Source organism: Cebus imitator, unplaced genomic scaffold, assembly GCF_001604975.1.
Source record: "Cebus imitator isolate Cc_AM_T3 unplaced genomic scaffold, Cebus_imitator-1.0 Scaffold179, whole genome shotgun sequence".
In the NCBI taxonomy this organism is placed as follows: domain Eukaryota; kingdom Metazoa; phylum Chordata; class Mammalia; order Primates; family Cebidae; genus Cebus; species Cebus imitator.
The window spans coordinates 852,746-879,279 of NW_016107494.1; the positions used below are offsets into that span (position 1 = coordinate 852,746).

Below are 26,534 nucleotides of genomic sequence, written 5' to 3' on the forward strand. Positions count from 1 at the left end.
TACAGAGGCCCAAAAGCAGGACTTGAGGAGTTCAAGGAGCATGAGTAGAGTCAATAGCAGCCTGCCTTTTTTTTTTTTTGAGATAAAGTTTCCCTCTTGTTGCCTGGTGGATCTCAACTAAGCCTGAAACAAAACATAAAAGATGCCACTTTGGAGCCATCCCTGGCTGACGGCAGGGCAGGGAAGTGCAAAGCTAATGTGGGTCTGCTGACTGTCCTGCCAGTTCTTCCCCAAATGCACGGTGCCCTATTCACCGGCAGGTCTCCCCTCCTGGCTGTGAACACCTCTGTAGGGATTGAAGCTTCTTGTTCTTGGGGTTCAGAAGATGACACCCCAAAATGAAGACCTCAGTAGAAGCCTCAGAAGCAAATTTTCTCTCTGACCTTCTCCTGCCTTCCTGTCTCTGGCCCCTCATTTTCCCCTGAGGTCAACAATAGAAACTAGAATTATTCTTCTCCAAAGTGAAACCAGAACCCCTCTTCCCTAAAGCCAGCCATATAGCTAAAAACATTAATCTAATTTTCTCCCCACCTTTCTGTATAAAAACTGACCACAAATAAATCATCTGGGCTGGGCACAGGAGCTCACACCTGTAATCCCACCACTTTGGGAGACTGAGGTGGGTGGATCATGAGGTCAGGAGTTCAAGACTTGCCTAGTCAAGATGAACTCCGTGTCTACTAAAAATACAAAAAATTAGTTAGGTGTCGCGGTGTGCGCCTGCAGTCCCAGCTACTAGAGAGGCTGAGCCAGGAAAATTGCCTGAACCCAGAAGGCAGAGGTTGCAGGAAGCCGAGATTGTGCATCGCACTCCAGCCTGGGCAACAGGGCAAGACTCCGTCTTTAAATGAATAAATAATCTGACTACCTTTTTTGATTGTAGGTCATAAGACACCCCCACCATTCCACAGAGGGCCTGCTCTGTACTCAGAAGCCATGCTGCACAGGGAGGCCAGGAAAAGCTAAACAGAGGCCCCGCGGGGCTTCCTCACTCAGTCTGCATGAGGTGAGGCCTTCTGCCCGGTCGTTTCTCTGCATAGCTATCTACACGTTGTTGAACCACAGCATAAAAATAGACATTTTCCCTGTGTCTTTTGCTCTTCATTCTGAAGGCTCCTGAGTCAAGTAAAACTATGATCAAATCAATCTGTATGCCTTTTCTCCTATTCATCTGACTTTTGTGAGTTGATTTTCCAGCAGACCTTCAGAGGGCGATTCCCTTGGCTGCCACACTGTCTTGTTGGTGGGAGGGGACTTACCAGGGAGGCTTTCTGTTCCTCTCCCTGGGAGGTAACCGCCCACCTCTTTGCATTACTGTCAGTCTCATTCATTTCACCTTCCTGTTGCACCCGTGGGGTTTCCAGGTCATCCAGAATAAGCCCCACTTGCTCACGCTTGAGTGAGGCTGCTTGCTGTCATTTGATACCCAGCAAATGCCAAGTTGAATTAACTCAGAGGGAGAGAAATAAAGGCACTGAGGTCTGTTGGCAATTATCTCGATATTCCAGGAGACAACTGAACAAAAGGCTACCAGAACTCAAAAGAGCTGATGGATCGGAGTTGGGGGACATTGTAAATTTTAACCAGTGAGGTGTGGGAACTAAAAGGCAGGGAAAAGCCAGTCATGGAGGTGCGCGCCTGCAATCCCAGCTACTCGGGAAAATCCCATGGGCCTGGGAGTTCAAGGCTGCCTGGGCAATGTGGCAAGACCTCACTTCAAAAAAAAAGTGTTGCTGGGAAAAGCTGAAGGTGACAAGCTTCGAGCCCCACACAGGGGCTCAGATTTGTCTACAAGATACTCAGTGTGAACAGACTGGTAACAGTCATCACAAAACACGCAGAAACGCAGGAGGGCAGCAAGTTTCCTAACACCGTTGGTCAAGTCAGTGGGTGTAAGAGGGTGCGTGCACACAGGCCTCTGCTCAATTCCGAGGGCTGCTGTCCTGTCATGAAGCCAGTGGCCTGAAACAACAGTCAGAAATCAAGGCATCTGCAGGGCCACCCTGTCCCCGAGGCTCTGAGAACGGACCCTTCCTTGCCTCCTCCTAGACTCTGGTGATTGGCAGCCATCCGTGGTGTTCCTGACCTTGTACACACCCCTCCAAGTCTCTGTCTCTATCATCACATGGCCTTACAGGGACACCAGTCATTGGATTTGGGGCCTACTCTAGCTCAGTCTGACATTTATTCAGTAAAATCTGAACTTGATTACATCTGCAAATATTCTGCTTCCAAATTAAGTTCACATTTTCAGGAACCAAAAGTTAGGACGTAAACCTTGTTAGGGGACACAGTTTACCCATTATTAAGACTCTCCCTGCCACTCCTATTTGCACATGCAGTGAACTGGGCCTGAAGGAATGAGGACGGAAGAAGACTGGCAAAATTGAAAAAACAGCAGCTACCAAGTGCTAAGGAATTCCTGCAACAGATCATGCTATGCTTATAAGATTTAGTGGCCTGGCACAGTGGCTCACACCTGTAATCCCAAGACTTTGAGAGGCCAAGGTGAGAGGATGCTTTGAGCCCAAGAGCTTGAGACCAACCGGAGCAATACAGTGAGACCCCACCTCTACAAAAAATGTTTTAAAATTAGCAGGGCATGGTGGCACATGCCTGTAATTTCAGCTACTTGGGAGGCTGAAGTGGGAGGATTGCTGGAGTCCAGGGTGTAGAGGCCACAGTGAGCTGTGCCTGCACCACTGCACTCCAGCTTAGGCAACAGAGAGAGATCCTGTCTCAGGGAAATAAATAAATACTTAAAGTCCTTGCAATGTTTGGAGACTAGGGAGGAATTTAGAATACTTAATGTTGGAGCACAAATAATTGGCAGGTGGTGTTTGTATTAGGGTTCTTCAGAGAAACAGAACTAGCAGGATACAGACAGAAACAGATAGATTCAGAGGATATTCAGTATGAAAACTGGCTTGGATAATTATAGAGACTGAAACGTCCCATGATATCCAGTCTGCAGGCTGGAGAACCAGGGAAGACCGAAGGCCTAAGAAACCAAAAGGCCGCTGTCAGGGTATGAAGGTGCAAGAACCTGGAGCCCCAGTGTCTAGGCCAGGAGAAGATGGGTGCTCCAGCTCAGGAAGTAAGGAGAATTCCTCCCTCATCTGCCTTTTCACTCTCTCTGGCGTTTGGCAGATTGGATAATGCCAGCCCACATCAGTATCTTCATTACTCAGTCTCATTCAAACACCAGCCTCTTTGGGAAACCCCCCATAGACACACCTGGAATGATTGTTTTACCAGCTATCTGGTCATCCCTTAGCCCTGTCACGTTGACACCTAAAATTAATTATTACAGTGTTCACTGGCAGAAGGGCAGACTACGATACACTAAAATGAGAGATGTCAAACACTATCAAGTTTAAAAGTTTATACGCAGCTAATGGAGGAGGAGGAAGGACTGTGATGAGCAATCACCTCTGAACTGTCTCTAACTCTGCACTGGGTACAGAATATGTACTAGATTCTGTTTCATCCATTTGAGCCAGATGTTGTATCAATGGTTTATAAATGGAAAAATTAGCCTATCACTTCCCACTACTTAAGTAACACACACAGTAAGGGGACAGAGCTAGAATTTCCCTGTACCTGGGTCTGACAGAGGGAAAATACCCAGGACAGCATGGCTTAAACTGCACCTTAGTGAGCAGGCTAGAGAGATGTTGAGGCCAGGAAGAGGTCTGAGCTCTGAGCTGCAATCAGGACACAGATTGGGGTGTGGGATCCAGGATGAGGTCTCTGCTCTGAGATGGAATCAGGATACAGGTTAGGGTTCCTTTTTCTTTTTTGAGGCACAGTCTCGATCTGTCGCCCAGGCTAGAGTGCAGTGGCAAAATCTCAGCTCACTGCAACTTCCTCTTCCCGGGTTCAAGCAATTCTGCCTCAGCCTCCCCAGTAGCTGGGACTACAGGCGCCCGCCACCACGCCCAGCTAGTTTCTGTATTTTTAGTAGAGACGGGGTTTCACCATATTGGCCAGGCTGTTCTCAAACTCCTGACCTTGTGATTCACTCGCCTCAGCCTCCCAAAGTGCTGGGATTCCAGGCGTGAGCCACTGCACCCAGCCTAGGTTAGGGCTTCTAGGCAGTATTGCACAGAAAAAAATAAATCTAAGGCACAATGAGGCTGCAAGACTTTATATCAATTGGCAAATACTAGATGTGAGGAGAGAAATGCCGAGATGTCAAAGGTGACTTCAGTTTCAGAAAATGCTATGGAAAGAGCAAGGTGGCAGGAAGCTGAACGGAACTGACAGCTGTTTTGTTTGAAACACAGTCTCGCTCAGTCGCCCAGGCTGGAGTGCAGTGGCACAATCACAGCTCAACTCCGCAGCTCAAGCGATCTTCCTGCTTCAGCCTCCCAGGTAGCTGGGACTACAAGTGTATGCCACTTGCCCAGGTGATTTTTAAGCTTTTTGTGGAGACAGGTTCTTGCTACGTTGCCTAGGCTAGTCTCAAACTTCTGGACTCAGGCAATCCTCCTGCTTTGACCTCCCAAAGTTCTGGTATTACAGACATGCATGAGCCACCATGCCCAGCCAGACAGTTACTTTTTAAATTTTCCTAACTGTCATGGTATACAAGGAATAGCCGGACATAAAATTCCAGAACTGTGAGTAAGGATGTTTTCCCCCTTTACTAGATCAACCAAAACACTGTCCTACAATACACAGGATCTGCATTTACTCACCCAGGATCCAATCACCCCATTTGAGGCATGCAGCAAACCCTTCTTTCCTGGAAGGCAAATTCCAAACTCTACTCAAGGCTCCAACTTCCTGGGATGGTGCTGAGAATTCAGCAGTAAAATACAGACAATATATCCAGCAAATGAGTGATTCAGCAAATGCTGAACAGACTCTGTACAAAGTGTGCTTCCTCATCCCTCCCTCACTCAGACACACACACACACACACCCCTGTAACACTGGGTCCCTCACTCAGACACACACACCCCTGTAACACTGGGTCCCTCACTCAGACACACACACACACACACACACACACACACACACACAACACTGGGTCCCTCACCACTATCCCTTCCCCTCCCTTCCTCACTCAGACAAACACACACACCCCTGTGACACTGGCTCCCTCACTCAGACACAGACACAGACACAGACATAAACACAGACACACACACACACAGTCCTACAAGCCTGTAACACTGGGTCCCTGACCACTATCCTTAAGGATTCAAAGCACTTAAGGAGCAAAGATCACGAAGGATCAAACACACATTCATGGAAATATCTGCAGAACTGTAATGATCAGGGTGTTTCCCGCCTAAGAGAGTCAAAACCTCTCCAGGAGCGAAAGTGAGAAAATTTGCAAGGACTAAAAAAAGAACAGGTAGCCCTGCCTTTCATCAGGCTAAGGAGACAGACGAGTACCCTGCTATGCATTCACAGGACACGGTTTCCCCCAAGGTCTTGCGGAAGTGGTGAAATGCCACAACACCCACTTGACAGAGGGACTCCTGCTTCTAACCAAGAATGTCCTAGACCCCCTGCTACACTCATTTGTGACAGGGGGAACTCAATGACCAAGCCACCCTTGCCTCCTGACAGCCAATAGACCTCAGTGAACCCCAACTTTTCCCAAGCCCACCTCTAAACAACAACCAGTGCAGATTTGACTCCCACTTCCCTGACATATGATAAATTATTAAAACCTCATGCTTCCATGAGGCCTCAACATCACACACAGGCTGAGTACCCCAAGCAACTAGGCACACTGGTGTGATAAGCCTGGTCTCCACCTCGAGGTCCCCTTCTTGCCTTCCCCTGACTGACTCAGCAACATGCACCAGTAAAATCCCCTCATACCTTTTGCTCGTGGTTACCCCACCCTGACCCCCAACATGGGTGCTCGCCCACAGGTTCCCTTTCTTGGCTCCTCACCTGCACTTTGGAGCCCGCTCCCTTCGCACTCCTCCAACATGGCTCCTACGCCCCTGTGGTGCCGCCCTCTCCAGGGCCTTTGAGCATAATAAATCCTTTAATTGCATATCATTCCTGGACTCTCATTGCTGCAGCCACTTGGGTTAAAAGATCCCACAAGGGAGACTTACTCTCACATTTATATCACACCTGACATCCTCTCCTGCCTCTATCCTCCACCTGGAGCCAAACCTTGCAAAGATTCCTCCCATTATCAAGCCACACTCCCGCCTCCTCTGGGTGCCCCCCTCACTGCATCAAGACAATCAATCCAGTCATTTCAGCAAATTTGAATTTGTCAAGGTACAAGGGTGTCCCTGATGGTCTGGCTGAATAAGCATTAACAACCCAATGCTCAAGATTAGCTCCAAATACCAATGGTTGGGGTCTCTGCTTTATTTTCTTGACTGTAGCATCCAATACAGATTTCAAAGAAAGAGATGTCATCTCTTTAGTGATAAATCCACCATTTTTAGAGTTACTTTCACTGGAGCTTCTGAGAGAGGGTTATATCAGTGTACCTGCAGACCTCAGTGTTTTCGCTTTCAACAAAAGAAAAAAAAAAAAGATGAACAGGCCTCTGTGACCGTTGAGAGGCCTCTATAGTGAAAAAATGTAATCATGCAAAGTTCTTTCACCGAATAGCTTCTCACTAACCCCTTTCCACAGGCCACGATAAGGGACCAGATCAATGCCTTGCTGTCCATGTCCCCTCCAAGCCTGTGACCAACACAGTAAGAACTAGCACTTATTCCGAGGACTGTTCCTGAAGCACGTTTATTGAGCACCTGCTATGCCCGACTTACAACAGAGCTTCTCACACTGCAAAAAGCAACCCAGTCCCCGCTGCCTGGTTAGCGCACAGGCTGTGGTTGGGGCCTGTGGGTTCTGACAGCTCCCAGAGAAGGCAGGTGGGGTTGGTCCAGTGATGGGTGGCAGGACTTCGCATATTTGCACACTTGTGTTTGTTGTTTTGAGGCACGATGGCCTCCTCCGCAGGGGGCCGACGTCAGAGTGTGATGCCTGCCCACCTGCAAAGCCCTGGGCTTTAAGTCATACAGCACATTTCCCTGTGCACACTTCACTTTCCGGGTTACACATCATTGACAATTTCCTTTGCTATCGTCCATTCACCTTTCCACTCTGCAAGATGACTGTCTCCCGCCTTCTGCCTCCTGCTCTCACATTCCACCCGCTCTTATCCCCGTCAACTAAGGGCCCTGTGTCACAGTCAGGGTTCTCCTGAGAAATAGAACAAACAGCGTATGGATCGGGGGTGGGGTGGGATATAGAGCCGGAGATCAATAGAGAGATGAGAGAGACATTGTTTTCTCTTAAGGAACTGATGGGCTCTGTAGATTGCAGGGGCTTGTAAGTGCAAACTCTGCAGTGCAGGGGCAGATCCAGAGTCCACGCTGCAGCAAGTCCGAAGGCGCCGCAGGCGGAGCTCCTTCCTCAGGAGACCGCAGGCTTTGCTCTTAGGGCCCACCCACGTTATGGAGGGTAACCCGCGGCATTCAAAGTCTTCAGATTGAACTGTTAATCACCTCTAAAAAACAGCCTCACAGAAACAGCCTGACTGGTGTCTGAACAAAAACTGAGTACCGCGGCTAGCCAAGATGGTTCATAAAATGAAACGCCACACTCGCTCCTTATTTACTGGCATCAGGCTGTCATCCGGGGGACAATCACTGTTCACCAACAAGGGCTTCGCTCCTTCGCTTGGTCCATCTCCTGCTCAGGCCGGAATGTGGACACTGACAACCCGGGGCTTGCAGAGGCTCCGCCAGTCAGCAGCGATTACTCCGGCGGTTCAGAGGAGGCCGTGCCCACCGCCCTGAGGTGGGAAGAGCAACGGAGCTGACGGAGCCTGTGCCTCGGTCCAACCACCGCGTCCGTCTACTCGGCGGGGCCGCTTTCTCTGGGGACACTGACGTCCTCTGCTTGCCCTGGAAAGGGGAGCCGAAGTCCCCTCGGGAAGACGGAGCAGGGGCGCTGGGAACCAGGCCTGCTCAGGGACCTGGGCACTTCCTCTCTGGCTCTGGAGCCTGAAAAATGAGCTTGCCCCGGGGGCGACCCCGGAGAGGCCAGCAGCCCCGTCTCGGGTGCGGTCCCCTAATGTCTGCTTGCCCCTCCCTGCGCCACCGTGCCCGCGGTCACCGTGGCCCTTCCCCGACCCCACCCAGGGCCCGGACTCACGGCAGCCCCTCTGCGCCCTCCCCCGGGTTGTCCCGCGCTCGGAGCGTCGATCCCGGGACCCCCGCACGTGGGCATCAGGCCCGGAAGGCGCGTCCCGCAGCCGCAGGGGGGGCTGGCGGCCCGGCTTCGGCCGGTGAGCTCCCCCCGCTCCGCCCCCCACTCTGCTTCCCGCACCCCAGTTCCAGCTTCCAGCCTCGGCCGCGACTCCCGGTCGGCCGTTCCGGGCGCCCACCGGCCCGCGCGTCCCGGGAGCGCCGCAGGCACGAGACGAGCGGAGCCAAGAGCCCCCGGGCGGCCCTTCCGGACCCGCGGCCGCCCCCGGGAGCGCCTCCCCCTGGCGGGCCCGCGGGGAGCCCGGGCACGGCGACGTGGCTGACCCACAAAGCCCCCGGCCCGGCGGTCAGGCCTGGGCGCGCGCGGCGCGGGGCGGGCCGGGGGTGTCGGGTGTCACCCCCAGCGCACACCTCGGCCGAGGGGCGGGGGAGCGAACCACTGAGATGCGGAGACCTCCCCGGTCCTAGAGCGGAGCAGGAAGTGTCCCAGGGGAGGGAGCCCGAGGGCTCCGGCCTTTCCTTCCCGCGGCGTCCGGCGGGCTCCGGCGGCGAACGGCCTGCGCGCCCGCCAACAGGGACGCGCGGCGGCGGTGAGTGCGCCCGGGCCCGGCCGGCCCCGCCCCGCCCTCCCGGCCCGGACCCGGCGCTCGGGAAGCTGCGGGCGGCGGCCAGAGCAGCACGATTGTTTTTCAGGCGCCTCCATCTGCCCCCGAGCCGAGCGCGGCTTTCCGGATGAGCGAGAGACGCGGTGTGGACGCGCCGGGAGAGGAGCCGGGCGCCGGCGGAGACCCCGCCTCAGCAAGTCCGCCCGGCAGGGCGCGCGGGGAGGATGCGGAGGGCTGCGCTGGACTTCCGCCGCCGCGGGGGGGCTTTCGGCCGGGCGCCGCGAGGGAGCCGGAGGCTGTGAGGTGAGGAGCGGGGCCGGCGGCGCGCGGGAGGGGGCGGAGCGCGGGGCCCTTCCCCGGCTGCCGCGGCCCGCTCGCCCTCCGCCGGCCCGCCCGTCCCTCCTCCGCCCCGCGGGCCCTGCTCCGCCCCGCTAACGTGAGTTCATTCATCAGGCGTCTCCTCCGGCCTCCCACGCGCCAGGTGCCGCGGTGACAAAGACGGACGCGGCCGTCTGGTCGGAGACGACCCGAGCGGGAGCTGGCGGCCGGGCGGGCGCCGGTGCGCGGGGGGCGGCGCGAGCGGTCCCGGGCGCCGCAGGTGTGTCATGGGCGCCGCGGGGGCCGCCGAGCTGGGCGGGCGGGCCGGAGCCTCCCGGGAAGCGAACCCGGGGAGGGGAGCGCGGCGAGGCGTCCAGCCCGCCGCCCCCACACGCGTTTCTGCACAGGCTGTCACTCCGGAAAGCAGAGATGCCGGGGAGTGGGTTTTTCCCGGAGCCACTCGGTTGTGTGGCAGCTCTTCTGGCATCACCTGCCTTCCTGTGACATGGGCGTGAGGCCCGTGCCCCCTTCCCGCCCGTGAGCCGTTGGAGGCTGAGACCCGCCACGCCGGACGCCCTCATGCGCGTGGGGGACTGGCAGGCTCCTGGCAGTGCCCGAGGATCACGGAGGCCCGATGGCACAGAAGGGCACCGTGAGTGTCCGCAGGTGCCTGTCCCGGCCCCGTGTTCTCAGCGGGGACCGTGGGCACCAGCCAGGCACTCTGGGCGCCGATCTTTAGCCACCCTGCGTGTGTCGGCCAGCGGTCTGCACGGCAGCCGGGAGGTGTGCGCCTCCCTGAGCCCCACCGTGGGGCCGTGGTAGCTGCAGTGTCTGGGGGTTCGATGAGGGCTGAGCTAGGCGCTGACCGACCCGCACTTAAAGAAGGGTGTGCCATTGCCTGGAATGTGGTTTGAGGACGGCAAGAGAAGAGCAGAGAGTGGAGGCGAGGTTGAAGGTCAAGACATCTAAGTATGCGATGAAGGTGTAGGTGTTCTGAGATGCCCCAGAGAGTTGGCGGAAGGCTTACCTGAAACCAGCGAGATTTCTAAGTGCCGTGTTGTGCCTCTCTGGTAAACTGCATGTGGCTGCCTCATGTGATTTCCCCGTCTCTGGGTGTGTTCTTACCTGTGCTTCACCCCCTGCCTCCCATAGCAGGCTCTGCTGGGCAAACGTGATTCCGGCTGGGTCGTCCATCAGCCCTCCACCACCAGCAGGGCAGATTTTCTATTCCTGGATGTGCTTTTGAAGGCTCATCCAGTGCATGTCTGTCTTTGTCTTCCCAGCTCTATTTGTAAAGGTCTTAAGAGCAAGTACAGTGACTTCAGCTTCAAACCTTCAAGATAGTGGCCTGCTTGCCCTGCCCATCTCGGGTCTCTCCAGGAGGACCCAGCCACTCAAGGTACCAGAGTCTTGATTACATCTGCATGTGGCGCTGTTGGTTTCCTGGGATACTCAAAACACCAGTGTCACGTTGGAATGCCACCACTTTTCTCCCAGCTTTCCAGCCTTGTTCACCCAGTCACTGACTTACGGGAATCCACACTTAATGGTACTGTCGGGGGTGGGGGAGGGGAGGACACCTTTCTTTCTGTTTCATCCTGTGTGTACAGCCCAGCCACACCAACACTCCCTGCATTTCCCAGGGCTTCTCCAAAGGGCTGGTATCTGAGGGCGTTGACAGTTTCCTTGTCACTATCCCCCAGAAACGACCGCAGGAGACCAGAACACTGAAGCCAGTGATTTCTGTTTGGAAATAGGGTCGTCTTCTGCCGCTGACCCCCATCAAATCCCATCATGCCCACAGCCCTGTGCCCCCGAGTCTTGGCTCCAAAGGAAAGTGAGGAGCCCAGGAAAATGAGGAGCCCACCGGGAGAGAACCCTAGCCCCCAGGGGGAGCTTCCCAGCCCCGAATCCTCTCGGCGCCTCTTCCGCCGTTTCCGCTACCAGGAGGCGGCGGGCCCCCGGGAGGCCCTGCAACGCCTCTGGGACCTGTGCCGTGGCTGGCTGCGGCCAGAGAGGCACACCAAGGAGCAGATTCTGGAGCTGCTGGTGCTGGAGCAGTTCCTGGCCATCCTGCCCCGGGAGATCCAGAGCTGGGTGCGGGCCCAGGAGCCTGAGAGCGGGGAGCAGGCTGTGGCCGCAGTGGAGGCACTGGAACGGGAGCCGGGGAGACCCTGGCAGTGGGTGAGTAGAAGGTGTGGGGCTGGTACCGGGAGACAGCTGGTGCTCAGACACTTTGGCTGGGCCATGCATCTGCATGGGAGCAAGGAGTTCCATCTAGAGCCATGTACTTTGGTTAGGCCCAGATTAGAGTTTCCTAAGAAAGCAAGTTTTACTCCCTGAAGGCTCTAATTTGGGCGTGGTAATGTCATCCCCCTTTACTGCCCAGTCCAAGGCCTAAGTTGAGCCTTTGGTGGTCCACTGTGGAGTGGATCGTCACCAGACCCAGGGAGAGATGGGACCTCTTCACCTAGCCCTGAAAAGCTCTCTCTGGGATTACAGCTCAAGCACTGCGAAGACCCTGTGGTGATTGATGATGGAGACAGCCCTCTGGACCAGGAGCAGGAACAGCTGCCGATAGAGCCCCACAGCGACCTTGCAAAGAGCCAGGATGCCCAGCCCATGGCCCTGGCACAGTGCCTGGGGCTCTCAGGCAGACCACCAACCCAACTCAGCGGGGACGCAGGTATGCAGCCCAGGGGTGTGTAGGAGGGGTAGTCTGGGGGAGTGCATACCCCATAAACCACACTGGGTGTGGTTTTTGTTAAGCTGATGGCTTTTACATCAGCAGTTTTCTCCTATCTGTGAGCTGTTGCCAAGGTCTGAGTCCCTTCCTAGAGCGATTAAATGAGAACCTCATCAGCATGTTTGTCCTCTTCGGGGTTCTGGATCCTCTCAGAGGGAACTCTTCTGTAGTAGATGTTGTGAGGTTGTGCCCTCTCATCTCTTTGAGGGTGCATCTCTTCAGGATCTGTCAGCTGGATGACAGCTAGGGCCTGCCAGTATACAGCTAGGGCTTGCTGCATGAACTGAGCATGGCCATCTCTTCTTGTCTCTTGGAACCTGTTTCCTTGGCTAAACAACTCCTGTCTACAGAATCATTGTGGTGCTGCAAAGAGATATAAAATTATTTTGGAGGACATAGGGTGGAATCTACTGTGTGGGGCCAGAACATCAGCTAGACTTGGTTTGAGTATGTATACAAAGTACACGGTGGCTACAGGAAGGTAGTTTTGTCGTCAGATAAACTTAGAGCTGAATCTTTGGGTATGACCTGAGGCATACTTCTAAACTCTGAAAGCCTTGGTTTCTTCCTCTGTCCAACAGAGATGGTAATTACCCTTTTTGGGGTTTTTGGAAGATTAAATGAGGTACAACCCGTAAAAGGTTGAGCACAACTTCTGAGGTGCCCAAAATTTAACTTGAAGTACTTGTCGTGGGAAACTGGGGCCCTTGGGTTGAAGGAAGTTGGGCACATGGGTTCCTTTTGCCGCAGTGCTCTGTAAGTACAATGGAAAAAAAGTGGGGGGCCAGGGGTGCTTTCTGATGATTTACAGAAGTCATGTTTGGCGTTATGGGAAACTTTTCAGTAATAAAACCAAAATGCCTATTAAATTTCTCTGTGTGGAAAAACTATGGTGACTTCTGTACAAATCACATAAACTCTCCTGCCTCTTCTTGCTAAAAGTCAAGATTGGTGTAATATTTGCTACCATAGCAAAGTACCACAGACTGGATGGCTTATATAACAGCAATGTATTCTCTCACAGTTCAGGAGGCTGAAAGTCTGAAGCCAAAATATCAGCAACCTTGGGTTATTCAGAAGGCTCTCTCCTTGGCTTGTAGACAGGTCTGATGTTAACACTAAGAGAAGTTTGCAGATAGACATTTAGAAGGAGCTAGGGGCCAGGCGTGGTGGCTCATCCCTGTAATCCCAGCATTTTGGGAGGCTGAGGTGGGCAGATCACCTGAGGTCAGGAGTTTGAAACCAGCCTGGCCAACATGGTGAAACCTCATCTCTGTTAAAAATACAAAATTAGCCATGTGTGGTGGGGGGGTACCTGTAATTACAGCTACTTGGGAGGCTGAGGCAGGAGAATCGTTTGAACCCAGGAGGCGGAGGTTGCAGTGAGCTGAGATCACGTCATTGCACTCCAGCCTGGGAAAAAACAGTGAAACTCTGTCTCAAAAAAGAAAAAAAGAAGGAGCTAGGAGGGGAAATCTTTTATGCCACTGGCTGTCCTTGGGACCCGTAAAAACCTGTTAATAACCAGCCCTGAAAGCTGACAACAAGTTTTGTGCCAAGACTCTGGATGATGGGCAGTTTTGTTTCAGGGAAAGGAAGAAGAAGATGTTTACACTAAAAGTTTGCAGAGCAGTTGTAATAGACACTGTCTCTCTCTGGGTATCTTTACATGGTCTTTCCTCTGTGTGTGTCTGTGTCTTGATCTCCTCTTATAAGTACACCGGTCATATTGGATTAGGGTCCACCAGTATGGCCTGATTTTCTCTTAATTACCTCTTTAAAGATTGTCTGCAAATACAGTCACATTCTGAGGAATCTAAGGATTAGGGCTTCAACATAGGAATTTGAGAGGGGCATAACCTAGCCCCATAACAGGCATAAAGGAAGCAGCCAGTCGCCCACATCAGCAATGCACGTGCAAGTAGCTTGGGTTATGCAGGAAGTGGGGGGCTGTGAGAGGCCTTGTAATGGGGTCTGGGAAGGCACAGTGGAGGAGGGGAAGGAGTTTCAGGAACCACAACAGCCTGTGCAGTTGCTTCTTGATAAAGTTCTGAGGTAAGCCAGCAACACAGGTGGGCTTTGGGACAACAGGGCCAGCTGTCCCATTTCCATGAGCAATAATGAGTAGGCAAAGTAGATGTGATGAGAGTTAGCAGTCAGGAAAACCTTAACTATTAGGACAGTTTCCAACTGGAATGCACTACCCGTCAGAGCTGTATAGTTCCTCATCTTGAAGGTCTTCCCCAAAAGCTAGATTCTGTGTAGGGCTGCAACTCTCTGAAGTGATTCTTGAAGGAGTCCATGTATTCATTTATCAGGGCCAGAAGTAGGGCGGGGCTATGTATTCATACATGTACACATATCTAGGATGTCTACATGTCCCAGAAGGTGGCAGGTGTGAGGGAGCAGAATTAAAACACCACCTCCTAGCCAGGCTCAGCACTTCTCACCTGTGCTTCCAGCTATGCAGGGGGCTAAAGCCGAAGAATCGCTTGAGGCCAGGAGTTTGAGACCAACCTGGGCAACATATTGAGGACCCACCTCTAAAAAATGAAATACCCCCTCTAGGAGATGTTGGTCAAAGAGTACAAAGTTTCCATTAGATAAGATGAATAAATTCTGGAGATCTGTGGTACAGCGTAGTGATGGTGATTAAAAACAGTGCATCTTATACTTGAAAATTGCTAAGAACGTAAATAAGAAATGTTCTCATCACAAAAATATATGAAGTGTAGGTTTGTTAATCATTTCACAATGTATACTTATCATATTGTAGGGTTTTTATAACCAAAATACATACAGTTTTTGTCAGTTATACCTCAATAAAACTGGGAGGTAAAAGGAAGTTAAATAAAGATGAAGATAGAAACTTAGAACATATACACAAGAAATACCACCTCCTCAAATCTACACCCATCCAGCCTGAGCTTCCCTTCGGACACTGGGAAGAGGCTGTCTTGCACTGAGACCCCTAGAATGGCATTGCCATCTGCATGGGTTCCTGCCCCAGGCCTTAGCTCCACATAGCCACTCCTGCAGCTGCCGTTCCTGAAGGCTTTGTATCCAGGTCTGAAAGGTCCCAGACACTGGCTTCTGGGGCTTGCTTTGGCAATGACTTAACATGTGACCTAGCATTAACCAGTAGACTGTAGCACAGCTCTCCAAGTCTTACTCTGAGAAAGGAGTACCTTTTGAAACACAGAGCTCATTTTTACATGGCTGCACTGTTGGCAGGCGATGTGGCTCACTGCAGAAGGCTGAGCAACGTGTAGTTTCCAATCACAGGACAGAAAGTGGCAGAGTCCCCGGTAGGCTGGTGAGATGGTCCCAAAGCCACACTCAGCACTTTGTATGAGGGTCTTTAGGGTACTGTGCCAAATGCTTTTTCACAGTGCGTACAGTGATGACAGTTTTTCTTTTTTGTTTAATTTCTGTTTTGAGATTGACAAAAAATTGTATGTATTTACGGTGTGCAGTGTGATGCTTTGATATCTATACACATTGTGAAATGACTAAATCAAGCTAATTAGCTAGGCATGGTGGCACACCTGTAGTTCAGGAGCCTGAGATGGGAGGATCCCTTGAGCTCAGGAGTTCTATTCCAGCCCAGGCAACATAATGAGACTAGTCTCTTAAAAAAAAATTCAAGCTAATTAATATAATGTGTTACCTCCTATACCTATCCTTTTTGTGTGTGTGGTGAAAATACTTCAGATCTACTCTTTAAGCAGTCTTCAAGTACATAGTACATTGTTACTGCCTGTAGTAACCATGTTGTACAATAGGACTCCAGAACTTATTCCTCTCGTGTAATTGAAATTGTGCACCCTTTGGCCAGTGTCCCCCTAGTCCCTCCATTCCCTACCCTCTGGCAACCAGCGCTCTGCTCTCTGCTTCTATGAGTTGAACTTGTTTACAGTCCACATTTAAGTGAGAACATGCAGTATTTCTGTTTCTGTGCCTGGCTTATTGCTTGTAGCATGTCCTTCAGGTTCTTCTATGCTGTCACTAATGACAGGATTTTCCTTCTCTTTTATGGAGTTCCACACTAATTCTGATTGCCAACAGCCCTTACCTTTTTTTTTCTTTTGAGACAGAACAGTCGCCCAGGCAGGAGTGCAGTGGTGCAGCTGTGGCTCACTGCAGCCTCGATCTCTCGGGCTCAAGCAATCCTTCTGCTTCAGCTTCCCAGTTTTTTGATTTTTAGTAGAGATGAGGTCCCGCTGTGTTGCCCAGGCTGGTCTCGAACTCCTTAGCTTAAGCAATCCTCCCACCTTGGCTTCTCAAAGTGCTAGGATTACAGGCATGAGCTACCATATCCAGACCCTAACAATCCTTATAGATTCCTCAACTCTGTAGCTTTTTTTTCTTTTTCTGCTTCTTCTTTTTTTTTTTTTCTTTTTCTTTTTAAGAGAAAAATACTCTCTGTGTTGTCCATGCTGGTCTGGAACTCCTACCTTGGCTTCTCAAAGTGCTAGGATTACAGGCATGAGCTACCATATCCAGACCCTAACAATCCTTATAGATTCCTCAACTCTGTAGCTTTTTTTTCTTTTTCTGCTTCTTCTTTTTTTTTTTTCTTTTTCTTTTTAAGAGAAAAATACTCTCTGTGTTGTCCATGCTGGTCTGGAACTCCTGGGCTCACGTGATTCTCCCACCTCAGTTCCCAGAATAGGATTAGCTAAGATTACAGGCATGCATCACTTCCCACGGCTGAACTCTGTAGAGTTTTAACCTTTATTTTCCCATATTTTGGATAACAGTGCTGAGGTCTGGGTACTTACCCGAAGCGAAAGAGTTAATTTAATTGACCGTGCTTTCGTGAACTCAGCCAGGCACACACTTTCAGATTAAAGTTATAGCCACCTTTATTATATCTGAAAACAAAGACGCAGCAATCTTAGTACACTTAGTTATAGAGTGCTTTTCATGTACATCATTTTGTAATCCTCATTTTACAGGTAAGAACAGAGCCTGGGGTTTTATGAAAAGCACGGTGAAATAGCTCCCTCTTGGTGCCTTTCTTGTGTTTTTCTTGGCTACCACAACTGAAATGAAGAGCCTCAGGAAGCTCAGGAGGTGGCACCAGGCCTGGCCCTGGCCCCCTTTGGAACACCCTTTTCTGATTTCTTTCAGTTCTGCAAGATGCTTTCCTTCTTCAGGAAGAGAATGTACGGGACACCCAGCAGGTGGTGACCACCCTGCAGCTACCCCCGGTGAGTGATTTCTACAGGAGTCCTTGAAAATCCCGTGTTTACCTCTCTGTAGGCTACAGGGCAGCTTTCCTAGGACCCCAGCCAGCTTTCCAGCTGCCGCACAGGATGTTCAGTCCCGGCCCAGAAAAGCTAAAATAGACAGAGTGTGGGCTTAAGAGACACCCTATTTCTCCACCAGCTCTTCTAGTCCCAGCCGCTCACTAGGTTGACTGTCATCAGGGCACCTTCAGGAAGCTTTGTGCAGACAACAGCAGGAAACAAAGGCCCATGAGTTCCTACTGATGGGCCTCTCCGCATGTCTAAGTTCCCCTCTTGTGAAAAAGGAGGTCTCTCTGCTCTTTTATTTTACAGAGAATTTTTCAAAAAATTTAATAATTGTCACAGCAATAGTTATATGTTAGAAATGTTAGGAAGTAGAGGGAAGAAAGCACAGGTAATTTCAGTCCTGTCACATATCTATGCGGTGAGTCATTCCAGAATTCCCTCAAATGTTCTTGTTTGTGTTTTCGTCTAACACTTGCTTATTCAGGTGCTCTGAGGAGTCGGAGTCGGAGTCAGAATCAGGGCTGGGGGCTGGTCCAGCAGGTGATCTTACTCACCTCTTTCTAGCCCAGTTGCTGCGTTTGGCTGTGCTTTCTGGCCATATCTCCTTCATTTTCCCTCCTGACACTTTCCACTGGCTGGCATGATATTTAGTTCTGGCAACATCATCCCCTCCCATGGGAACAGGAGGTGCAGTTCCTGCTTTTGTTTAGTTGTTCCTTACCCAATAGAAAGAAAACTGTGAAAAACAGTAGACACACTATGATCGTGTCTCAGCAGAATGCAGGAAGCCAAGCAGTCACAGTTCATTCGACATGACTTTATTTTCATTTTTAGAGATAGGGTCTTGCCTTGTCACCTAAACTTCAGTGCAGTGGCACAATCATTGCTCACTGTAGCCTCAAACTCCTGAGCACAAGTGATCCTCCAACTTCAGTCTCCTGAGCAGCTGGGACCACAGGTGCATGACACTCCACCCAGCTAAGTTTTGTAATTTTTTGTAGAGACAGCATCTTGCTATGTTGCCCAGGCTAGTCTCAAACTCCTGACCTCAAGTGATCCTCCTGCCTCAGCCTCCCGAAGTGTTGGGATTACAGGCATGAGCCACTGTGCCCAGCTGACATGACTTTGAACTTGGAGAAGGAAGGGCTAAGGATGGGAAAGAGTTAGCCAGGTTACCCAGTTCCATAACTTGCTTTTGCCCCACCAAAGCTGTGGCACACACCCTTGTACTCTGATGCTCAACACATACATGTCAGCATCTATTACGTACTGTGACCATTCCCAAACACAAAGGAGCTAAAACTGGTATTTCTTATTAAAAGTTGGTATCTTTAACCAGAATAACACAAGGGGATGCTGTTAATTCAGTACCTAATGAGGTTTGGTCTTCAGCTTTCAATTCCTGTAGTACCCAGTAAATGCGCGGCGAGCACAGTACAGAGATTTCGGTAAGTCAGTGCTGTTTTATTACTCTGATAGTTTCTGCCCAATGCACTAAAAGTCACCATCATGAATGTCTTGTTTGTGTTTTTAATTTTTAATTTTAATTGTGGTAAAACACATATAGCTTTAAGTATGCAGTTCAGTGGTGTTAAGTACATTTACATTGTTGTACATCCAATCTGTAGAACTTTTTCATCTTCCCAAACTGAAATTCCTTATATATTAAATAATAACTCACCATTTACCCTTCCCCTCAGCCCCTGGCAACCTCCATTCTACTTTTAGTCCCTATTAATATGACTATAAGTACCTCATATAAGTGGAATTATGCACTGTTTGCCTTTTTGTGACTGGTTTATTTCACTCAGCATAATGTTCTCAGGTTCATCTATGTTGTAGTATGTGTCAGAATTTCCTTCCTTTTTAAGGTTGAATAATACTCCACGTGGTATATATCCCATTTTTATCCATTCATCTGTCGATTGAAATTTGCATTAACTCCACATTTTGGCTGTTGTGAATAAGGCTGCTATGAACATGGTACACATAAAGTTTTGTTTTTCTTTTTAAGTTAACTTTATTTTTACATAATTATTGATTCACATGCCATTATAAGAAATAACACAGAGATCCTGTGAACTTTTTAACACTCAATGGTAAAATACAGAGTAAAAATCTGTGCTGTAAAAATCTAGTACAATGTCACACCCAGAATATTGACACTGATACATGCAAGATAGAGTAGGTGCTTCACCAGAAGGATGCCTCCTGCTACCTAATGTCCACACTCATTTCTTCCCTACTCTCACCCACTCTTCAGCCTCTGGCAACCACTGATCTGTTCTTCATCTCTATAATGTCATTTCAAGAATGTTATATCAGTGGATTCATACAGTATGTAACCTTTGGGGATTGGCTGTTTTAATTCAGCATAATTCTGTGGAGCTTCGTTCAGGTTGTTGCATGTGTTACTAGTCCGTCACTTGTCGTTGCCAAGTAGTATTCCATGGCATGGAAGTCCAACAGTTTGTTTAACCATTCACGGGTTGAGGAACATCTGGGTTGTTTCCAGTTTGGGGTCATTATTGCATAAAGCTGCTATAAATATTTGCATGCAGGTTTTTATGTGCACATCAGTTTTCATTTCTCTGGGATAAGTGGCCAGGTATGCAGTTGTTGGTAAGTATATATTTAGTTTTAAAAGAAACTACTCTGTCCTTCCCAGAGTGGCCATGTCATTTACATTCCCACCAGCAATGTATGAGTGTATTAGTCTGTTTTTATGCTGCTGATGAAGACATACCTGAGACTGGGCAATTTACAAAAGAAAGAGATTTAATGGACTTACATTTCCATGTGACTAGGGAGGCCTCACAATCATGGCAGAAAGTGAAAAGCATGTCTCACATGGCAGCAGACAAGAGAGCTTGTGCAGGGAAACTCCCCCTTATAAAACCATCAGATCTTGTGATACTTGCCCACTGTCATGAGAACAGCACAGGAAAGACCTGCCCCCATGATTCAGTTACCTCCCACCTGGTCCTTCCCACAACACATGGGAATTCAAGATGAGATTTGGGTGGAGACACAGCCAAACCATATCAATGAGTAATCTACATTCTCTAAAACTTACCAAGATGTGGTATTGTCTGTTTTTTTTTTTATTTTAACCGTTCTTATAGGTGTGCAGTGGTATCTCATTATGGTTTAAATTTGTGTTTCTGTAATGGCTAATAATGTTGAACATCTTTTCATGTGCTTATGTGCCATCTTTATATTCTCTTCTATGAAGTGGCTGGTCATAACTTGTCTGTGTTCTAATTGAACCATTTTGCTTTTTTACTGTTGAGTTTTGAGAGATCTTTACAACTTCTAGATACTAGTACTTTAATGGATATGTGTTTGGCAAATATTTTCTCCCACTATGTAGTCTTTTTTTGTGGGGGTGGTCAGAGGATGTAATTTAGTATTTGAAAATTTTTAATCGATATATAGCAGTTGTACATATTTTTTTTTTTTTTTTTTTTGATGGAGTTTCGCTCTTGTTACCCAGGCTGGAGTACAATGGCGTGATCTCGGCTCACCGCAACCTCTGCCTCCTGGATTCAGGCAATTCTCCTGCCTCAGCCTCCTGAGTAGCTGGGATTACAGGCGCGTGCTACCATGCCCAGCTGATTTTTTGTATTTTTAGTACAGACAGGGTTTCACCATGTTGACCAGGATGGTCTCGATCTCTTGACCTCGTGATCCACCCATCTGGGCTTCCCAAAGTGCTGGGATTACAGGCTTGAGCCACCGCGTCCGGCCAGCAGTTGTACATATTTATGGGGTGCATGTAATATTTTGATAAGCACACAATGTGTAATTATCAAATCAGGGTAATTGGGATATTGATCACCTCATTTATCATGTCTTGGTGTTGGGTACATTCCACATCTTCTCTTCTGTTTTGAAGTATACAGTAAATTTTTGTTAACTGTAGACATTCTATTGTGCTATTGAACACTAGACCTTATGTATTTCTATCTTCTTCTATCTAACTGTATGTTTCCTACCATTAACCAACCTCTCTTCACCCCCATCGCCGCTTCCCAGCCTCTGGTAATCACCAGAATTCGTGTAGTTTATCTTTCTATCCCCTTAATGGAGTCGTTAGCAGAGCAAAAATTTTAAATTTGGATTAAGTCTAATTTGTCATTTTTTCTTTTAAGGGTTGGGTTTTTGGTGTAAAGTCTAAACTCTCTTTGCTTAATCTAGATTGCAAAGATTTTTCCCTCTGTTTTCTTCTAAAAATTGTAATTATACACTTTACATTTAGGTCCATTATCTGTAATCCATTTGCTTTTAAGCCCTGATCTATAATTTTTATATATGACATGCGACTTAGATTGAGGTTCATGTTTTACCAGTGGATGTGCATTGCCAGGGTTCCAGTATGTTGGTTGGAAAGGTTATCTTTCCTCAAATTGCTTTTTTACCATTCTTTCCCTTTTTTTTGAAACATGATCTTGCTCTGTCTCCCAGCCTGAAGTGCAATGGTGCACGTCAGCCTTGCCGCCTAGACCTCCTGGGCTCAAGCAGTTCTCCTGCCTCGGCCTTCCAAGTAGTTGGGACTACAGATGTGTGCCAGCACACCTGGCTAATGTTTTGTTTTTTGTGAGACTGGGTCTTGTTATGTTGCCCAGGCTGGTCTTGAACTCCTGGGTTCAAGCAATCCTCCCACCTCAGCCTCTCAAAAGTGCTGGGGTTACAGGTGTGAATCACCATGCCTAACCTGCTTTTTCACTTTCATCAAAACTCAATTGGGCATATTTGTGTAAGTCTATTCTTGGATTCTCTATTATGATCCATTGATTTTTATGTCTCTCCCTCCACTAATATTATACAGTTTTGAGTACTGTAACTATGTAGTAAGTCTTAAAATTGTGCTCAATAATTCCTACCATTTTTTTATTCTTCTCCAAATTTATTTTAGCTATTTTAGTCCGTTTGCCTTTCTGTATGAATTTTAGAATAATTTTATTTGTATGTATGAAAAGTCTTGCTGAGATTTTGATACGAGTTTCATTAAACCTGTATAAATTTGGGGGTCATTGGCATCTTGATAGTAAATATGAATTTCTATCTGTGAGTGTGGTATTCCTCTTCATTTATTTATTTACTCGGTTTCTTTTATCAGTGTTATGTAGTTGTCGGCATACAATTTCCGTACATGATTTGTTAGATTTAAACTGTTTTGTTTTGTTTTTGAGACAGCGTCTCGCTCTGTCGCCCAGGCTGGAGTGCAATGGTGCAGTCTTGGCTCACTGCAGCCTCCACCTCCTGGGCCCAAGTGATACCCTCAGCCTCCTGAGTAGTGAAATGAATTTTTATTTGTTTCAGTGTGTTTTAAAATTTCCATTGTGCCTTCCACTTTGACTCAAGAATTATTTAGAAAGTCGGTGTTTAATTTCCAAGGATGTGCAGACTTTCCTGTTATTTTTCTGTTATTGATATCTAGTTTCATAGGTAACAGTCAAACCTAGTTTGATTCTATGGTAATCAGAGGACACACTGTATGATTTCAATTGTTTTAAAAAGTTTTTGAGACATGTCTCTCTTCTTCCAGGATTTTGATGACCTAGTATATGTTCTGTGTTGGTATATGTCCTGTGGGCATTTGAAAAGAACATATATTCTGCTATTATTTTGAGTGAAGTGTTCCATGAATGTCGATTGGATTATGTTAGTTGATAGCGTTATTGAGTTCTTTTATATCCTCACTTATTTTCTGTGTAATTGATTGTTCTATCAGCTTTGGAGAGAGAAGTGAGGATTGCTGAAGTTTCTGAGTATATACAAGATGATTTTTGTATATTTCCTTTCACGTCTATCAGGTAACCCAGAGAAAAATAGGAAAAAGGAAACAGAAACAAAAACAGGATCAGAAAAATACAAAGACAGACTTAAGCCCTAACATGTCAGTAATGACATTAAATACATGGAATTTTGTAATACTTAGAATAAACACTAAAAGAGCTATACAAAAATATATGTACACTCAACACCACACTAGGTAGATCAAAATGGAATTCTACAAAATGTTCAAGTAACCCAGACAAAAATAGGAAAAAGGAAACAGAAACAAACAGAGCTAGAAGTTTCCCACTCTCTTGTTTAGCACATAAGCATTTAGGATTGCTGTGTCTTGTTGGTGGACCGACGCTTTTATTATGATGTAATATCCCTTTCTTTCTCTGGTAATTTTTTTTGCTCTGTAGTCTACCCTATCTGATATATCTTAATATAGCTTCTTTCCTTTGATTAATAATTGCGTGTTTATTCCATCCTTTTGCCGTCAGCCTGCTTATATTACTATATTTGAAGTGAGTTACTTTTAGGTAGTATATATTTGTTGTTTTGTTTTGTTTTGTTTTGTTTGTTTGAGATGGAGTCTCACTCTGTTGCCCAGGCTGGAGTGCAGTTGTGCGATCTCAGCTCACTTACAACCTCCGCCTCCTAGGTTCAAGCCATTCTCCTGCCTCTGCCTCCCAAGTAGCTGTGACTATAGGCACATGCCACCACTCACAGCTAATTTTTGTATTTTTAGTAGAGATGGGTTTCACCATGTTGGCCAGACTAGTCTTGAACTCCTGACTTCAGGTGATCTGCCCACCTCGCCCTCCCAGAGTGCTGGGATTACAGGCATGAGCCACTGTCCTGGCCTAGATAGTATATATTTGGATAATGTTTTCTAATCCACTCTGCCAGTTGCTGTGTTTTAATTGATGTATCTAGACCATTTGTATTTAATGTCATTACCAATATGTTAGGGCTTAAGTCTGTCTTTCTATTTTTCTGGCTCTTTTTGTTTCTCTGTTTCCTTTTTCCTATTTTTCTCTGGGCTACTTGAATGTGTTGATGAATTCCATTTCGATTTACCTAGTGTAGTGTTAAGTGTATGTATATTGTTGGATAGCTTTTTTAGTGGTTATTCTAAGTATTACATTATATATGCATAACTTATCATATCTATTGGGTGTCATTTTATCAGTTTGAGTGAAGTGCAGAAACTTATTTCCTTTGGTCAGGTGCCATGGCTCATGCCTGTAATCCCAGCACTTTGAGAGGCCAAAATGGGAAGATTGCTTGAGCCCAAGAGGTCGTGGCTGCACAGTGAGCTGTGATTGCATCACTGCACTCCAGCCTGGGTGACAGAGTGAGACCCCATCTCAAAAAAAAAAAAAAAGAGAGAGAGAAAGAAATAGAATACATCTCCTTTTACATACCTTCACCCTTCTTCCCCTATTATAATGTAGTTGTGTTAAATATTTCCTCTACATACATTTAGAACCACATCATAGAATGTTGTAATTTGTGCTTCAACTGTCAAACATAACTTAGAAAACTCAAAAGGAAAAAGAAAACCTATTTATTACCCATATTTTGGCTTACTGTTTTCTTTCTTCTTATGTTCCAAGTTTCCTTCTTTTTGTTTGCAGTATTTCCTTAACCATTCTTTTATGATAGCTCTGCTGGTGATAGACTTACTTATTTTTTCCTTAGTAGATCTTCATTTCCCCATCATTCGTGAAGGATGTTTTCACCAGATAAAAGATTCACAGTTGACAGTTTTCTTTCAGCATTTGAAAAATATAATGTTACCTCCTGGCCTCCATGGTTTCTGATAAGAATTCTGCTCTTTCAAAATTTTCCCTGTAAGGAAGGTATTGTTTTACCCTGGCTGCCCTTAAGATTTTTTCTTCTTTTGTCTTCAGTTTTCAGAAGTTAAATTATACTGTGTCTGCCAGGCGCGGTGGCTCAAGCCTGTAATCCCAGCACTTTGGGAGGCCGAGACGGGTGGATCACGAGGTCAAGAGATCGAGACCATCCTGGTCAACATGGTGAAACCCCGTCTCTACTAAAAATACAAAAATTAGCTGGGCATGGTGGCGCGGCACGTGCCTGTAATCCCAGCTACTGAGGAGGTTGAGGCAGGAGAATTGCCTGAACCCAGGAGGCGGAGGTTGCGGTGAGCCGAGATCGCGCCATTGCACTCCAGCCTGGATAACAAGAGTGAAACTCCGTCTCAAAAAATAATAATAATAATGATAATAATAAATTATACTGTGTCTTGGTATGGATTTCTTTAGATTAACCTGTTTAGAGTTTGCTCAGCTTCTTAAATTTCTAGGTTATATCTCTTTCCAAGTTTGGGAAGTCTTGAGCTAGATTTTTCGAGTACTTTTTTAGTCCCTTTTCCTTTCTCCTTCCAGAGTGCTAAGGACACAGGTTTTAGATCTCTTGTTAGAAACTATAATTTATAAAGGTACCTGAAATTGTTCATTTTTTTCAGCCAGTATTCTCTCTGTTGTTCAGATTGGATAACTTTATTTTTCCATCTTCAAGTTGACTGAGTCTTTCTTCTGTCGCCTCCTCAGCTGAGCCTATTCACTGAGCTTCTTATTTCATATTGTGGTTTGTACTGTTCACATTTCCAGTTGTTTTCTGTGTTTTCTGTTTCTTTGCTGAGACGTTCTGTGTCTTTCCAGACACTTTCTGTATTTTCGTTTGTTTCGAGTGTGCTTATAATTGTTCACTGAAGCTTTATATCACAGCTTCTTTGTCAGATAGTTCTAACGTATCTGTCACCTGAGGGTTGGCATCTGTTGGTTATCTTTTTTCATTCGGTTTCAGATCTTTCCAATCCTTGGTGAGTGATTTCCTGCCTGCACATTTTTATGTTATAAGACTCTGGACCTTAACTTCAGTATAGCTGGTTTTGGTTGGTTGTGTTGTGTTGTTTTTGACATTGCTCCAGCAAGCAAAGGGCAGGTGGTGCACCACTTGTTATTACCTGGTGAGAGAACATCAGGTTCCCTCTGTGATCTCCACTGGCACCAAAATGGGCGTGCTCCTCATACAACTGCGTCGGAGTGGGAGTTAGCTCCCTACATGGTCTCTACTGGTGAGTGGCGGGGGGGCTTCAGCCAGCAGGGATGGAGGTCCCAGCTCCCTATTTGGCCTTCTCTGAGAGCACCCCAGGAGGGGTGTGAAGGCACTTCATTGTGCACTGATGAGGGTGAAAGTCTGGGGTCCCTACTCATTCTCTGTTGGTGTTGGTAAGAAAGGGCCGTTTTCTGAGGTGTGAAGTGGAGTAGAGCAGTTATTATCTGTTTTGCTGGGCTGCTCCTTTCCAGGTCCAATGGCTGTGAGAGCAGGCTTTTGTTGGGGTTTATTTTTTTGGTCTGTGCCCATGGGCATTTCTGGGTAGCTGACTCCTTTGGCATCAAGGCGGGGAGATATGTGGTGGAAAGAAGAACCAGTGAACTTAGCACATGTTGTTCCAAGGTCCCTGGCCATTCTGCCACCCTCTCTCTACCTTTCAGAGTCTTCCTGTGCTCATTTGATGTGCAATGTCCAGGGCTTTTATTTGTATTTAGTGGGAGGAATTAGAAAACTCTCCTCTGAAG

At 47.7% G+C, this 26,534-nt stretch overlaps 2 protein-coding genes across 2 annotated transcripts in view; both read left to right on the forward strand.

Annotated features, from left to right (window-relative positions):
- Positions 1–8,075: 8,075 nt before the first annotated feature.
- Positions 8,076–10,948, forward strand: LOC108315798 (basic proline-rich protein). Its single transcript, XM_017545353.2, has 5 exons — positions 8,076–8,799; positions 8,903–9,117; positions 9,268–9,412; positions 10,416–10,531; positions 10,836–10,948. Exons 1-5 carry the CDS (start codon positions 8,076–8,078, stop codon positions 10,887–10,889), a joined length of 1,254 nt encoding a protein of 417 aa, XP_017400842.2. The 3' UTR covers positions 10,890–10,948.
- The window catches only part of ZNF496 (zinc finger protein 496), a 35,425-nt gene continuing 19,436 nt past the window's right edge, over positions 10,546–26,534 (forward strand). The window contains exons 1-3 of the mRNA XM_017545352.2: positions 10,546–11,316; positions 11,635–11,818; positions 17,015–17,094. Of these exons, the coding sequence (XP_017400841.1) occupies positions 10,927–11,316; positions 11,635–11,818; positions 17,015–17,094 (654 nt within the window). The 5' untranslated portion in view covers positions 10,546–10,926. The remainder of the gene's footprint in view (positions 11,317–11,634; positions 11,819–17,014; positions 17,095–26,534) is intronic.